Source organism: Pteronotus mesoamericanus, unplaced genomic scaffold, assembly GCF_021234165.1.
Source record: "Pteronotus mesoamericanus isolate MK-2021 breed Mesoamerican mustached bat unplaced genomic scaffold, CSHL_Meso_final contig_90, whole genome shotgun sequence".
Classification (NCBI taxonomy): domain Eukaryota; kingdom Metazoa; phylum Chordata; class Mammalia; order Chiroptera; family Mormoopidae; genus Pteronotus; species Pteronotus mesoamericanus.
The window spans coordinates 42,459,001-42,475,630 of NW_026555277.1; the positions used below are offsets into that span (position 1 = coordinate 42,459,001).

The following is a 16,630-nucleotide window of genomic DNA, read 5'->3' on the forward strand; positions in this document are numbered from 1 at the left end:
GGACTCACAGGCACATTCCCAGAAGGGACAGCAGCGGTCCCCGCCCACTCTCACTGCGAGGCCCAGGACCCCACAGCGAAGGGGTGCAACATCCTGGGGACAGTGTTGGGACTGGTTCACACGGATCAGCTGGCCCTCCAGGCAGATGTGGCGGACGCAGTCCTCCTCCACGAATGGCTGGGGCAAAGAGTAGAGGGACAGTGTGAGTGCCTGTCCTAGAAGCCAGAGCCACTCACTCTCAGCCCACCCACCCCGAAGCCCAAGGGCCTAGAACCCTCCCAGGTGCAAGGTCTAGGAGGAGACCCTGAGATAAAACTACCAGGGAACGCTGTCCTCATTCTCCACCTGCTCAACACATGTATCGGGTATCTGAGCACCCACAGCGTCTCGCACACATGTGAACACAAACATGTGCACTCAGTCCCATGCAGACACCCAGACACAAACATGCACACTGACACACCCATGTTTGTCACTCTCTGGGTGTCCCACCAAGCCATCCAATTAGCCCCTGGGGCCCCAGGGGGGACATAATGTGACCCTATTATGATGCCAGGGGCCCAGAGGAGCCTGGACCGTTTTTCAGGCTCCAGGGGCTTGACGCAGGGAAGAAGTGACTAAACCCCATCTTATAGCCTGGCAGCTGGTTAAGAAGCTGCGACAGGTCGTGCTTCTAGCCCAGGAATGCAAGAGCGTGGTGGTGCCCAAGCCCAGTGGCACGGAAGGAGGGAAGGCATGGCAGGTCCATATACAGGCAGCCAGAATCCTGACAAGTCACTCACAACACACACGGATGCGTTGGCCTCAGGGGTGGTTGCCAAGGCCTCGGCTAAACCCGCGGAGATGCTCTGGACTGCGGCCGAGCGCCCAGACTGCTCGGTGGTGGCCTCCCTCTCTGGCTCTGCTGGCGGTCGAGGTCCCGCCGAGGTCCCGTGGGCCTCAGCCGGCTGAGGGAGCAGGACCAGTGAGCTCTCTCGGGAGGCGGTCCTGGCCGACCCAGGGCTCAGGGGATGGGCTGTGGGCTCCAGTGGCACTGCGCCAGCCCAGGGGCCCTTGGACTCAGTCACCAAGGCAGCAAGAGTGTGGGCCACAGCAGGTGTGAGCTCTGTGGGCCCCTCCTGGCCAGGGCCCGGTGGCAAGGTGGGCAGAGACACTTGCTTGGACAGGATGGTCATCTTCTCCGTGGTGCTCTTTCGTGGGGCAACAGATATGGTAGAGGCCGCCGCCTCCGCCACAGCCACAGCTCCCGAGGTTGGCGATGTGGCCCCCAGAAGCAGGCCCGGCACTGTGCTTGGTGCCTGGGGGACTGTGTGACTGGTTGGGGGCACCTGGGCCACGACGGCTGGGGTGAGAGGCAGGGCTGGGCTGAGTGTCCGCGAGGAAGGAGTCGTAGCCTTGGCAAGAGACGTGGCCTGTTGCTGGAGTGGAGGGGTCGTGACAGAGCCCTTGGGACCAGGAGTGGCCACTGGGGCAGACGTGCCCACTTTGGCCAGGGGCAGGCTGGTGTCAGGGGGCAGGCCAGAGAGAAGCTGGGGTGGCTGAGTTGACTCCAGAGACACAGAGGGGGTGGCCCCCAGCCCATGAGCCTCTGTGGGCAGACGGGTGGCAGCCAGAGTCCCTGGGGGTGGAGCTGGAGGCCTGGTGGCTGTGGTGGTGTGGCCAGTGGGGCGGGGCGGGGTAGTAGGGGGTGGGCTGGGAAGCAGGGATGGCGGCAAGCCCGTGGGCTGGCCCTGCCCGGGCTGGCCCTTCTCTGTGTGTGGCCCCATCTCCACGCCCCTGGTCACCACCGGACTGACAGGGACCTGCTCTGCTCCTGTTCTAGCCTCAGCTGGGGGGCTGCTGGGACTGGGAATGCTCTGGGCCTGTGTGGGCAGGGGCATCCCTGTCCTGTTCGTGACCTTTGTTATTGCAGGGGTCAGCAAAGCCTCATGGGACCCCGAGGAAGTGGGGGGCCTGGAGGTCACTGAAGGGGAAGCGACAGGCCTGGAGGGGGTACCTGCGGGCAAATCCAGGCTCGGCGAGGCCTGTAAGGGTGTCGTCTTAGCAGGCAAGGAGCCGGGGCCTGGGGTTGTCACCGTTTTGGTCATGAGCGGGAAACGAGGTACAGGGGATGACTGGGAGGAGACTGTGACGTTGGGGCTCCCTGCAAAGGTCACGGTTACCCTGGTCGTCTCCATGGCACCCAACGTCCCACCAGGGGTAGACATCTGTGGTGACAGGGGGAGGGGTGAGGACTCTAGGGTATGGGGGGTGGTCAGGAGGCTGGCGGTCACCCCCTTGCTGGTCAGGACCTCTGTGGAGCGGGCAGGAAGGTTCGAAGCAGTGACCCTCAGCGGCTCCCCGGTGGGGGCCGGAGGCAGTGCCGGCCCCTCAGTGGCTGTCATGGGCGGGTTCAGGGCCGAGACGAGTGGGGCAGCTGGCGTGACTTCTGGCCTGAGGGAGGGGGCCCTGGGAGTGTCCTGTGGAAACTGTAGCTCCTGGTCACTGGCAGTGGGCAGCTCTTGACCGGGAGGCAGGGTCTCATTGCCAGGGGCCTCCGAGGGAACCAAACCCACGGGCTCCACACCTGAGGCAGACGAGAGGAGAGCCTCAGATGGTGGGGTGACGGCTGCCTCAGGGGCATCGCGGTGCAGGGCTGCACTCTGAGGCCTCACCCTGGCACCCTAGGTGAGGGGAAAGGCAGCTTCCCACGGCCAGTCAGGCTGCCTGGCTAGGTCCCAGGCTCCGCCTCCGCACTGACCACTGACCCGGAGGAGTCAGAGGGTCCAGACTCGCCCCGGGACTCCAGGCCAGTCCCCTCCTTACTCTGGGCCTCGTTGCCTCGGTCTGTGAAATCGGAGGATGGACGGGACGGGGTCTCGGCCTGCTCTACAGCGCTGTCCTTCGGGAGGCCCCTGTGCTCACCCTGCTTGCCCAGGGACCTGGGAGTCCTAGGCGTGGCGGGGCCTGAGAACCCTGGGGATGTACAGCAAATCGAGGGAGGGATGAGAAACGCAGGCCACTCACAGTCCTCCAGGTAGACGCATTTCTGTGTGACTTCATCCAGGACCTTGGGGGCGGGGCATGCGGGCACACAGCCTTCTACCCTGAGGACAGAGCAGGGAAGGGTGAGTGGCCTGGAATGTGGGGAGGGTCCCCTCTTCTCACCCGGATTGAGCACAGGTCTCCTCCTTTCTTATGACATGTGACTGTGTTCCTATCACGTATACACTCCCGTGAACCTCCATCTACTGCCACACACATCACACAGGAGCACACATACCCAAATGTGCTTGCTGCGCGCTCCGGCCCTCAGACCGACAGGGAAGCACACAAATGCTCACACATGCTCACGTGCGCCTCTATTTAGGCACATTCTCACACACCCCCTCCATGTCTGCAGGCCTCAGAAATATTCACACATACATGTACATCCACGCAGACCACTACAAACATCAGCGTATACACACTAGTGCACGCAGCTGCACCAACACCCAAACACATGCAGCTCATATACATGAACATGCACACAGCTGTACATGGCCAGACACACCTGTCCACATACAAACACACAGAGGGCTCAGCTATATGTGCAAAAACAGACATTCACATATGCCCCTGTGAGGCACATTCACCCTCGTACACACCCCTCATACATACAGCACACAAAATGTGCACATGTATGTATATGTGAGTATGCACACACTTCAATATATGCTCCTGTCTCTGCTCACAGATGACATACAAGCCCATCCTCACACACGTATGCTCAAACATGCTAATACACACCTGGACATCATGCCATCTCACCTGGGCACATCCCGGCAGCTGGCTGCCTGGGGGTCCCGGCAGGTTTGGAAGCAGGGGCTGGCACAGGCATCATAGCGCCACTCGCAGGTGGGGTAGGCAGCCCCCAACGGCTTGGCATCTGGAAAGGCAACCCGCCCCAGAGTCTCAAGACTGGGCATCAGCTCTGAGGCAGCTGCCAGAGCACAGAGGCAGTTCAGCTCAGCCCACACCCGCCCTGTCCCGCGGAAGAGACAAATGGACTCATGTAGGAAAAGTGGAGACAAATATAATGAAAGCCAACCTCAGGGGACAATGTATCCCTGAGAACCGGGGTCGGTGCCTGGAGGATCCTTGGGATGGGATTCAGGGAACTTGGTGTGGAGGCTAAAGGCGGGAGTGCCAGGGAGCGGGCAGTCGAAGCTGGGCTTTGAGGGGTGGCCCAGGAGGAGGCTGCAACCCCTGATCTCTCCACAAGGTTGTTTGTCACCCCACCTCTCTGGGACCTTGGTGGTCAGGCTTGCCCCGCCCCTCAGACACGATCCCCTCCTCCTTGTTCTGCCTCTGGCCAGGCAACTGCTGACCTCCACAGAGGCAAGACGCTTCCCCTTGAAGGGCGTGGGCCGCATTGGGAGGATCCCCTCCCCTCTCAGCCCAAAGCCCTGTGGGACATCTGCCACCGTAGGCCACCACGGCGCCCCCATCAGGGGAGAGAGCAGTTCTCTACAAGCCCCACCCTCTTTGTTCCCAGAGGGCCTCCCTGAAGTAGCCAGTCTCGGGTGCTGGACAGTGGTCTGAGCACTCTCTTTGTTGCCCAGGGTAACTTCAGCTACAAAGAATAACAGCTCACTCTTAAATAGCACCAAGTATGACACTCAACATTTCACAAGTAGGTGCTCATTAACTCTTACAATAATCTTACGAAGTAGCATTATTATTATTTCCATTCTACAGACAAAAAACTGAGGCGCCAAAGAAGCTGGGAAAATCAAACTCTCCCAGGGGAGAGCTCCTTGTAAAAGGCCCCGTGGCCAGCGCCTTGACAAATGAGGGATCCTCAGGGGAAGAGTGTGTAGCCTGCAGGGGGCTTCAAGGCAGACAAGATCCCAAACCCCCTGGCCCAAGTGATGAGTCTCGGCTCCGCAGCAGGTGGGAGGGGGCAGCCCCACCCTGGCAGCCCCTTCCTCTCTTCCTGGCTGTGAAGAAACCTGCTTTTCCAAGATCCTTGGGACCAGAAAACTTAGGACTTAACTGGGAAGCCAGGCCCAGAGCAAAGCCCATGAGATAGAATCAATCGTCTCACAACAACCTTCTGAGGCAAATATGCCCACTGTTCAGGGGAAGAAACCGGCAGGGAGATCAGGGCTCTCTTCCAAGTGCCAAGGACTGAGGCCAGGATTCGAATCCAAGGCTGCCTGGCTTCAAAGCCTGGGCTCATTCCACTCTGCCTCGGTGCCTTGCAGAAAGGGACAGAGTCCTGCCATCATAGCCAGGGAGGAATCTGTCCCAGGTGGGGTTCTCGGTGGACTGGGTAGATGGCCACTGAGTGGAAGAATGGGCTGGCCCAGCCCTGGGTGTGTGTGTGTGTGTGTGTGTGTGTGTGTGTGTGTGTGTGTGGTAAGTGAAGAGTTTGGCTGGAGACACATTTACATGTGTGTGAATCCATTCATATAGCACAAGGTACCTTCACAGGCATGAACATATATGTGCACATGGAGGACAGAGAGGCCGGCCTTGAGTGGTAGGGAAATTATGATCACTTCCTCCAGGCTCTAGGCAAAGAATATGTAGTTTTGGGGCAGACACACCTGGCAGGGGGGATGGCAAAGCCATGGGACCCTTTCCAGTCTTGGCCGGAAAGGACACGGTGCTGCCCCATCGCTGCCCAGGGTCCTGGGCCTCTGAGGGGGACAGGGAGAGGCTGCTGGCTAATGGGGCAGGCATGTGTCCCCATCAGCAAGAAACCTGAGTCAGAGGGCTACACAAGCAGCGGCCACGATCCCTTCTCCCTCATTTTCACAAAGGCCGCTCTATTTTTAGACTGTGGGAGTAGGCAAGACCCAGGAAGCTGGCAGAGCCCCAGCCACAGTGCCCATCGCTCCCCAGGCCACCAGCACAGATGCCAGGGCACTGCCCATCTCAGAGGTGGCGCCCATGGGGACTCCCTGTGCCAGGGGAGTGAGGATTCTGTCCTCGGGGACAACTGGAAGGAGAGTGAGGAGAGAGCAAGAGGGGCCGTTGAGTGAGGAGCTCAGGGGACAAGGGTGACGGCAGGGTGGACACCTACCCAGAAGGCGGAACAGTGTGCCCTGGCGGAACACCTCTGTGTGTTCGTATGGCCGCAGGGCCAGCGTGGAGCCTGACACAAAAAGAAAAGACCCAGGCTCCGCCAGGGACTCCAGGGCCACCAGGCCTGCCCGCCACGTCCCCTGGTGCAGCGAGAAGGAGGCATGGTGGTGGAAGGCATCGCTGCCCTGCCACTTGGCCAGTTCCAGAGACCCATTGGCTGTGACGTGGAGGAAGAAGTTGGGTCTGTCCGCTGCCTCCAGAGATACCACATCCGCGTCTGCAAAGAGCCACATGGGTAAGGTCAGCTCAGAGAAGGGGCCAGATATGCGGCAGACAACAGACACCCATCTGCCCTCTCAGTGACAGAGGACATCATTAGCTGGGCCCCTGGTTCCTCCACACCTGCCCCGCCTCCCCTCAGCCCACCTCCTCCTGCTGGCTGCCCCTCTGTGCACGCCTCCTCCTCCCCAGGGAAGGTGGAGAGTTAGGGAAGCTCAGGAGGTGACTGAGCTCCCTCCCTTGTCTTCCTCACACATTTTTGAGGACCCCCCCCACCGACGAGGTGCAATTCTAGATGCCAGGGATAGAGCAATGGCCGGGACAGACAGAAATGGCCGCCCTGGTGGAGTTACGCTTTCTGGGTCATACTGGACCCACGGGGGCCTGGCAACCTGCCAGGTTTCAGGACCCCAGAGGGTGAGAGCTAGTGGACCCAGCGGACACCGAGTCCAACCCACAGATAGGAAGACAATGCTCCAGTGAGGGGATGGGCTTGCCCAGAGCCCCAGAGCCTGTTTCCCCTGCCCTTTCTCCTACATCCACAACGGCCCATTTCTAGACAGTGGGGCTCGCTGCTGGGTGAATGTTCCCCCTCACCCACCAGGACATTCTCTCGTCTCCATTTTTTCCCATCATAGTCTTTCCCATCCTTCAAGGCCCACTTCAAGGGACAACTCCTTCATGCAGCACCCCCAGATCTCACCTATAACACACTTTCTCTTTTGCTGTCCAGCACCTGGGACACAGTGCAGGAGGGATGGAACACAGGGTGGAGTGGGGTGGGGAAGCCTGGGTCCTCAGTGAGGCTTCACCCTGCCCCCACCCCCGTGACTGCCATGGGGGCTGGACTCTGAGTTCCTGTCTGCAGTGATGTTCTGCAAAGGCCAGGCTGCTCTGGGGTTCTGCTTAAAATGCCCATAAAACCACTGGAAAATCAACACTTCCTCTGAATTAGACTTTACTTACTAGACTAAAATACTGAACGGAAAACAAAAATCCCCACCAACGGAAAGGTTGTAGGACACCCTTCTTGAAACAGGACCACACAGCTCTGGGGATCAGTCATGTCTAGGGAGGAAGTGTTCTTTTTGGAGGGTGGGGGTGCTTCTGGCCCTCCTGCCGCTCAGAGCCTGGCTCCTCGCTCCCAGGTCTCCTCGTGCAGTGATGCGACCTCTCCACCAGCCTCCCCGCACCTCCTACTCTATCCCCGGATCACACCGTCATGAACATCACCACAGCTGGGGACTCCGGCTGTGCCTAGAGCTGGGCAGGAGCTGGGGTGTCCCTCCCTTCCTTAAATCCCCCCCACCATGGCTCCCCACTGCCCTCAGCGTAAAGATCCACCTCCCAAGCTTGGCTCACAAGCCCCTTCCTGACTCCCTCCCACCCCGCAGGGGAATGTCACTTATGCTAAGAAGCCTCTCCTGAGTGCTGAAGCTGGACCCGGGGCTTCTCCTGAGTGTTCCCACGGGCACTGTGACTGCCTCTGACCATGTTTGCCTCCCGGATGGGACTGTGGCCTTCTGGTAGGCACCGTTGGTGGCTCTTATACTCCTGATTTCCCAGGGCCCAGCTCTGTGCCCGGCACAGGATTAGGGCTCGGTGACAGGGAGCGAGGCAAGGAGAGGAGGGAGAGAGAGAGGGAGGGGAGGAGGAAGGAAGTAGGCAGGTCCTCGAAACTAGAGTCTGAGAACTTGAGTTCTAAAGTTGGGATGAACTCTCTGAGAAGTGTCTGGGTTCAAGGTTCCAGTGGACGCTGGGACTGGCGGCATGAATCTCCCCAACCCCCCATGATTAGGAAGATACTGACTAACTGGGGCCAGCAGGATTTGTGGGGAGAAACCCTGGTCACAGTGACCACACCCTGGGACACACACGAGTGGCCACAGAAGAGAAGGCTTCCTGGAACTGGTGAACGGAGGCCTTGGGTGGCCCGGGGCCTGGCACAAACATCACCCGGGGCCACTCCCCTTCGGCAGGGTTCTGGCACCGCGTAAGCACAACTGAACTCTGCAGCGAGGACAGTGCCCACTGAAGCTAACCCCTCCCCGGTTGCCAGTGGTCTGAGACCCAGGAGTCTGTGGCTGGTCCCAGGTGTGCTCCAGTCTGTGTAACCCACCTGCCTGGAACTCAGGATCGTAACCTGAGCACATTAAGGGCACGCTCCTCCATTCACAGGGGGCCCTGCTTAGTCAAGACATCAGTCAGTTTCCCCTTGGCATTTAAAGTCTACCCAGTTTTAAAAATTGGGGGGGCAGGCAGGGGTTGGGCAGAGAAGGAAGAAGAGGAGAAGAAAGAGGAGAAGAAGGGAGAGCAAGGAGGGGCTTGGGGACAGGGAGAAGTAGCAGCCGTGACCACCCTGCTTTTCCGGAACAGCGATTGTGTAAAGCCAGGTGCAAAGGTGCATCTGTACCACGGCCTCCCTGGCTTTTTCAGGAAGAAGACAGGAGGTGTCTCTTCAAAGGAGAAAGAGGCTGACGCCGACCCCTGTCTCAGCTGGGAAAGGGGCACCTGTAGGAGCCCCCCATTTCTTCAGCCACTGCAGGTGGTTTAGAGGTTCAGCATCTTCCCTCCACTGGCCACTGCCTACCCCGAAGGTGGGCCTTACCGTGGGCCTTGGCCTTGTACAGTGCAGCCGTCAGCAGGAAGTTCACAATGTCCCCTGGTGCCATACCCTCTGCACTCCCCAGGACTATGGCACCACCTGCCGCCTTCACGGCCACGAGGGCACCGCCAGCCGCCTGGCTGGCCAGCTGGTAGGGGCCCTTACCTAGCGCTGGAGAGAAAGAGCCAGTCGTAAGGCCTGCCTCCTTGGCCCTCTCCCACCTCCCACCCCTCCCTGCCCACCGCTGCCAGAGGCGGGGTGGAGGGAGGGTGCCAAACAGGTGCTCTTGGTCACTTCCCTCACCCCAAGCCCCAGGGACCTTGATTTTCATGAGAAGGAAGGACAGGAACCCCAGGTTGTCAGCCCCTGATGGGGACTGGCCCTCTGTATAGCACCTGAATCATTTCACAGGAAGCCTGGGAACAAGGTCACCGGGGGTCATCTGGATCGCCTAAAAGTCTCTCCATGGGCCTGTTCCCCTGCCTGAGACTCTGCTGCTCTATTCACGGTCTCCACTGGGAGGAGATATCACACTTGCTCTCTGCCCACCCAAGGCCTGAGGGGCGAAGGCCAGGGAAGCTTGGGCTCAGTAGTAGTGTTTCCTTACTCCAAACACGTGCCACTTTTTTGTCTCTTGGGTTCCTGCAGTTGTCAGTATAGGCTGGTCACCTAGACAATTATAACACCTTGTAACTGACCTCCCTGTCTCTGGTGCGTTCCCCACATCCAGTGCCTCCTCCCCAAAGTGCCCGAGTCACCTTCCTAGCCTGTGTGAGTAGAGCTCCCATTGCATTCAGAATAGAATCCAAGGGCCCAGCTTGGATTCGGGGGCCCTTCCCGCTGCAGCCCCCGCCTACCCCACACCTCCCACGCCTTTGCCCCTGCCACACTAAACTTCTCTGGTTTTTCCTTGAAAGAGTTGTGCTGTGTCCTCCCTCAAGTCTCCACTCATGCTGCGCTCCCCCCACCCAGGGGTAGTCCTCCCATTCTGCGCCCGGCAAACGCCTACTTGATCTCGGGCACAGCTCAAATGTCACCTCCTTGGTGAAGCACGCCCCGCACCCTCTCCTCCTCTGCATTTCAACAGCCCGCGGAGCACAGCCCACACCGATCACAGCTCTTAGGAGGGATTGTCATCGGGGACCCAGGTGTGTCTCTTCTACTAGACGGGAGAGAGCCCGCGCAGTGCCGGTAAATAGTTAATAGTCAGCCCTCAAAACTGAACAAACGAAACCCCAGTTTGTGGCATTTGCTGGTTTCCATGACGTAGATACTCCCACCTGTGGTCAATTTCAAACTACCAACCGACTGGAGAGTGAGGGACACACACCTGGCACTAGAGAGCCGGCGCGGGCCAGCTCCAGCGCCCCACTGTCACAGCCCTGGGGGACCACTGCTGCCGCAGCACCCGCAAGGGCCTGGACCAGGGAAAAAGTGGGGAGGAACGCAGAGTGAGGAATGGATGGGTGGGTGGGCGGGTGAGTAGGTGGAGGATGCTAGAAACAGCTTGTCCTTTGTCAGTTACTGCTGCCCAAAATGCCGAAGGGAGAAAGCGCTGCTCGGAGCTGCCTTGCTGAAATGTCTTGCCTGATGTCAGACAGACACTGCCTGTCCCCAGGACCACGCTTGTCCCATTACAGATCTATTCCTCTAGGGGCTAAAGGGTTTTGGCCACCAGGAATATGTGGGGGCTAACTTTTAGGTGGGACTGCAGTGCCTGTGAATTATACTATACCTGGCGCAGCCCTCATCATTCAGACCCCTAACTGGTACCTTTGTCTCTAATCAGTCCCCTATCATTTCACAGGCTATACTCTTTCCAGGGGGGGGATGTTTCTCAAACCAAAACATGATAATGCAGGTAACTGGACAAGAGGACAAAGCCTTGGGCCTATACCCACACAGGTCTGCGTCTGGCAGAATGGTGCCTGGAAGGGACAGGTAGGGGGATGGGAGGAGCTTGGAAGTCAAAGGTGAACGACACGAAGAACAGGATGAGCTTGTAGCTGCCAAGATCAGACTTTGGGCCATCTGGACAGAGATCAGTGCTGAAAACTACTCCCGGGCAGCCCTCCCCACGCTTCCTGCCTGACCCTGGGGATCAAATTGACTAATTGGTTCTAACGCTGGACATTAACCTCCCTGGGGTCTTTAGTCATGACCTGTGTTTTCACCCTACTTAACGCAAAAGTAGAAGCATACCCAGGCACCCTGCAGCCTTGGCTAAATTTGATGATAAATCTGATGGGCTGAGCCAGGCTGTCCTCAGGGAGAGCAGTTTGTGTTGGCCATTGCCTACTCAAAACTTCAGGAAATGCTAGACAATGTTCCGTGGGTCTGATGAACTAGATCATGAAGGTCATGAGAAAACCCACTCATGCAAATGGGGTTTTTTCTTCCTAGTGACGTTGCCCTGGGTGAGCACCATCCCCAGGAAGCCGACCTGGCCTGGGCTCCAGGTAGGCTGCTTGGGACGGAATTCTGGAGCGTCCCTGGGCCCTGCATTGTCAGGGCTCTCCCTGTATGACGGGGTCCCTCTCTGTGCCAAGCCACAGCTCTTCCAGGGCCAGCAGGGCCTCAGGGCGCTAATGCTGCTGTGGCATCAGGACAGGGCTAGCAGAGCCCCCAGGACCCACTTGGGGAGGGCGGGCTTACCTTTGTTAAAGAAGTCACAGTCATATGCTGAAAGAAAGAGAACAGAGCCTTCTTTAGGAGCTGGAACAGAGGGGCAGGGCCAAGGCCCCTAGCATCTCAGCTCTTCCTCCTTCCCCAAAAGCCGGACCTGGCCGGCCTCCCAACTCCAGATTCGGGCACGGACATTAGAGTCAGATGTCGTAAGGTATAGGAAATACAATGGCTCTTCTCTGTGCCCCAGCACAAAGCTCAAAGTCTGGTCTAGAGTAAGCACTCAGCATTTATTGAATGAGTGAATGAATGAATGAATGAATGAATGAGTGAATGTTAGGCAGAAAGGTCTGTTTTATGTGGCTCCAAAGGCAACATTAGAATCAAAGGGTGGAAGTTCCAATCAGAAATGTTGCAGAAGGTCCCAGAGGAATGCAGGCACAAGATAAAAGTCGGTCTTCCAAAAGCTTTGAGTGGAAGGGACCAGAGGCCTCTAAGGTCCAAGGTCTGGGAGTGCAGTTTCCCTCAGCCTCTCACAAGCTCCTCCAAGCATGTGCTCAGTGCACCCTCTAGTGGTCCAACCTAGCAACACATCCTCTTCCCTAGGTTACTCAGCCATAGAGCCCTCAGTCCTTTGGAGTAAGCTGGGGACCTTGGAGAGGTCACCTAAATCCAGGAGCAAGGCTATGAGGAGCCAATTGGGTAGACCTGGGATAAAGTTTGATGAGGGGCTCCTCCATTCATAGGTATGGTCTGAAGACAGCCACCAACTCCACCCCACCCCCAAATTCCCTAATCAACACCATTCCTTTGCATTTGGCATTGCTCTCTGGAAAGAGCACTAGGGGTCAGAAGATTGGCCTGCTGTGTTGCTATGGGTAAGTACCTGCTTCTCCTCACCTGTGGACTCAGAAAACTGCTCTAGAAAATTGGAGGATCTCTGAGCCTCTGGTTTCAAGTGTGTACCAGGTTAATGGCAGGTAGCCCAGAAGAGTCGTCAGAAACCAGTTTTCTAAGGTCAGACCTGCGTTAACCCCATCTCTCTCACTCATCAGCTGTGTGTACTGGGACAAGCTACTCAGCCTCTCCGGAACTTGGTGCCCTCCTCTGTGAGATGGGACCACCGCTAGTATCGGCCCCATGGGCTTGTGATACCTGGACTAGGGTAAGGCAAGTGCTCAGCTCGACACAAAATTTAAGGGAACATCAAAAATCTCAGTAATCAAGATATATAATACTTCAATCAGTATGTTTTAATTTTAAAATTAATGCAAAATATCCATGAATAGAATATACAAATTTTAAAGTAAAGACGGGATCAGGAACAGCACCTTGCCAAGTGAGGAGCTTGAGGTAAAAGGAAAAACCAGTAATATGAATCCTGTCATTACTGAAAATGTTGCTATTTGTTCATCACAGTTATTTTTACATTATTTTTGATTTTTAAACTATATTGTCTTAACATGGGATTCGTGGCGCGTCCCAGGGAGAGCCTCACCCGCCTCACCCTAGCCCAGGACCTGAATATCAGTGAGCTCATGCACAGAAGGCGCAGGGCCCAGCGCACAGCAGGTCCTCATTACATGGGGGCTCCCTTCTTCCTCCAGGGTTTTTATCAGAGAGGTAGAGGGAGAGGCAGACTGCATGGGGATCCAGGGCATCTGTGGTGGAAGGTCTCAGAGAAAAACAGACAGAAAAGGGAAGTCAAAGGCAAATTCTGTTCCACCTTCCCCCTGAGGCCATCCTGCCTGGATCTTTCACAGCTCAGGACATGCCAGCTGCATGTTGCCATGAAAAATGACAATAACAGCACAGAACACTATGCCAAGCACTTTGCATGTGTCACCTCATTGAAATCTCACAGCACTCTGCAAGGTAGGTACCGTTCTCCTAACCCTTGGTTACAACTCAGAGAGTAAGCAACATGCCTCAGGTCACCCCACTTGGTGGAGCCTGGGTCTGAACCCAGAAAGTCTGGCCACAGAGCCATAGCACCCCAAAATGAGCTGTGCTTGCACCAGAAAGATTATTGGTATGCAGAAAGAAATGAAAATACTTAATTAGTAGTATCTTTCAAATATTTACTTTTGTATCTATTTTGTGATATACATTTATACTAATAACATATATCTATCTGTGCATGTATCTAAGTATGCATATGTAGATGTGCTTCAAGTATTTTTACTTGGTAAGAGTGTGCAACCAAAGCATTTGCAGGCCACCTTTGCCCTAAATATACTGATATCTTAGGTTGCCTCTGACTGCATGTCTCAGCTGACCAAGGGCTTTTATAGTCACTACGCTGTTTGATCCTCACAATAAACCTGGTGGGACAAGTCTATTCTGTTCTTCTTAGATGAGAAAATTGAGCCCCAGAGAGGCTGAGTGACTTATTTGAGGTCACAGAGCTCACAAATGGCAGCCCTGGGTCTGGGATCCAGGGCTCCTGACTCTTCTGGCAAAAAGGTTAAGAGCACAGGCCTGCAGCCAGGCTCCACTACTAACCCGTGTGACCTTGAACACTTTACTTAATCTCTCTAAAACCTGTTTCTTCAGCTCTAGAACAGGAATAAACAGTCCTACTTTGTAGGGTAGTTGGTGAAGAATTCGGTGAATGATATATACAAAGCAGTTGGTGCCTGGCACATGGTAAGTACTCAATAAACACCAGCCAGAGAGATGGTACCCTACAGGACCACCCACAGACAGACCCCACTCTCCCCCTCGGGGGATCGGACACTCACGGCAGAGACGCGGGGTCCGCCAGTCGACGGCCACCCCGTGCTGGCAGCACTGGTGGGCGTAGGCGGACACGCTGGCACAGAAGCACTCACAGTCACCTCCCCGGCTGCACCCACATGTGTCCGTCAGGCAGTTTGAGTAAAACCAAGTGACATCCACCTAGAGGTCAGAAGTCAGAGGTCAGGGGCCAGATCCGGAATGTTCACCCTGAAGCTACCCGGCTGATGCCAACCTGCCTCAGGGGGTAGCAGAAATGCGAAGGGATGGAGTGAGTTGCCAGTGTGGGGTCAGGGTCTAAGCTACTGGGTCCAGGGGCTGGAGGGGGCACTGAGGAACAGATATGGGGCGTGAACTGCCAGCCAGGGCCAGAGATGGCCGAGGGGAGTCTGACAGCTGCCTTCCAGGCCCTGGAGAGTGCAGTGCAGAACCGAGCACCAGCTCCCCTCTGTCTCCACTGCGGGCAGTACAGGCAGCAGCCTACGCTGAGGGGTGTGGGATCACTATTCAGAACTTTCCGACTGGGAGGAAGAACCAGATTGAGATAAGCTTGAAAGGGCACTGAAGCTCTGTTTGTCTGGCTGTCTGTCCCGGGTTGCCTGGGGAAACGGGACAGACTGATTCATCGGAGCAGGCTGGAGGCAGGGGAACGGCAGCAATGGGTCTCCTCGTAGATCTGAGGTGTCTCTCCCGAGGCGTGACGGGGGTGGGGGTGTGAGAGCAGAAGGGATCCCGAAGAGGAGGGTGGGGGCTCAGGAGTGGCCGTGGCTGGGGTCCACTCACCACAGGGTGGCAGGTCTCAAACACCTCACTGAGCAGGACGCTGCACTCCTTCTTGGCAAATGGTTCTCGGAGAGGATTCAGGACACATGTGTCTCGGGGATCCAGGGTATCTGGGCACTGGGGGGACAGAGGCAGGGCTGTTGACCTCCCTGTCCCCCAAATGCCTGCTGTCGCCTGATGTAGTGGACAGACTCTTAGAGTAGCCCCCTGATCCTCACCTCTTGGTGTTCACACCTTTGTATAATCCCCTCCCCTTGAGTGCAGGAGGGACCTAGAACTTGTTTTAAACCAACAGAATATGGCAAAGGCGATGGAGAGACATGATTATGTGTGGGTGACTGCGTGACTATGTGGCCTCATGTAGAACCTGTCCTGCTGGAGTCTCTCTCTTGCTGGCTGTGAGGAAGCAAGCAGTCGTGTGGGGAGCCCCCCACATCAGAAAGGGCGGGTGGTCCCTAGGACCTGAGGGTCATCTCTGGACAACAGCCAGCAAAAAACATGGAAGCTTTCAGTTCTCTGGTTGCAAGGAACTGAATGTGGTCAACAACCACATGAGTGGGTGGGGGAGCAGATCCTCCCCAGCCAACACTCCCCAGTGAAAGCCCAGCCCTGGCCAACAGCTTGACTGCAGTCTGTGGTACCCCAGGCAGAGGACTGAATCAAGCTGTGCCCTGACTCCTGACCCAAAGAAAGAGGTCATACGTGTGGATGGTTGAGTGCCGTTAAGTCTGTGGCAGTGTTGCTACACAGCTATAGGTACCTAATAGTTTCCCAGTGGCTGCTGAACCTCCTCCCTCCGGCCTACATGTTCACCAGAGCCCCCTAGGGAACGTCCAAGGAGATTAGCAAGAGAGAAATAGCAATGGGGGCTGGTAAAAGGAGGGGAGCAATAAAGGCTAGTCACCCATTCCGCATCTCCAGAATCAGAATGGGGTAGAGCATACCTTTCTGAGGCTGTGAGAACAGCCTTGTCCCACCTTAGGATTCCACTGAGCTCCAGGCCGTGACTAACAGCTCTCCTGACCCCAGTCTACCTAGGCTCATCTCTGTCTGTTCCCCGGCAGAGACCTGAGGGCCTAAGATTACTCAGTCCAGGAAAGGCAACGTAACCCTTACATCACCACTCTCCATTGCTTGGATTGTCTTGGATTGAAGACTGAACATTTCCCAAAGCTGTGGGACAAACCCCTCATTTCTGCCTCTGCTAATATTATTCTCCCTTTCAGAAGTTTTCTCTCTGATACATTCACTAATTCCAAATATGGCCTATCCTTTAAGTACCACACTAGCTCCACCTCCTTCAGGAAGCCTTCTCTGATTGCCTCAACTCCCATGGGTCTCTCTTGGCTTTTTCTTCTGTGCCAGACCTAATGCCAGGCCCTAGGGACACAGAGGTGGGTAAGATGATCATGCTTCAACAAGCCTCACCTTCTTGCTAGGTGGTTTTCTCTCCTAGGACAGAGACTTTGTCTCCTTCCCATCCTTACCCTCCCCCGAACGCCTGGTCCAGGGCAGCTGTGCAGACTGATTTGTGAGAGAGGATGG

The 16,630-nt window shown here is 56.4% G+C and overlaps 1 protein-coding gene across 1 annotated transcript in view; it reads right to left on the bottom strand.

The window, feature by feature from the left end:
- OTOG (otogelin) overlaps positions 1-16,630 on the bottom strand; it is a 70,742-nt gene that overhangs the window by 17,326 nt on the left and 36,786 nt on the right. The window contains exons 29-37 of the mRNA XM_054586269.1: positions 15,086-15,202; positions 14,308-14,464; positions 11,594-11,620; positions 8,942-9,109; positions 6,053-6,331; positions 3,790-3,907; positions 3,007-3,086; positions 783-2,566; positions 9-177 (exon numbers count right to left, since the gene is read on the bottom strand). Of these exons, the coding sequence (XP_054442244.1) occupies positions 9-177; positions 783-2,566; positions 3,007-3,086; positions 3,790-3,907; positions 6,053-6,331; positions 8,942-9,109; positions 11,594-11,620; positions 14,308-14,464; positions 15,086-15,202 (2,899 nt within the window). The remainder of the gene's footprint in view (positions 1-8; positions 178-782; positions 2,567-3,006; positions 3,087-3,789; positions 3,908-6,052; positions 6,332-8,941; positions 9,110-11,593; positions 11,621-14,307; positions 14,465-15,085; positions 15,203-16,630) is intronic.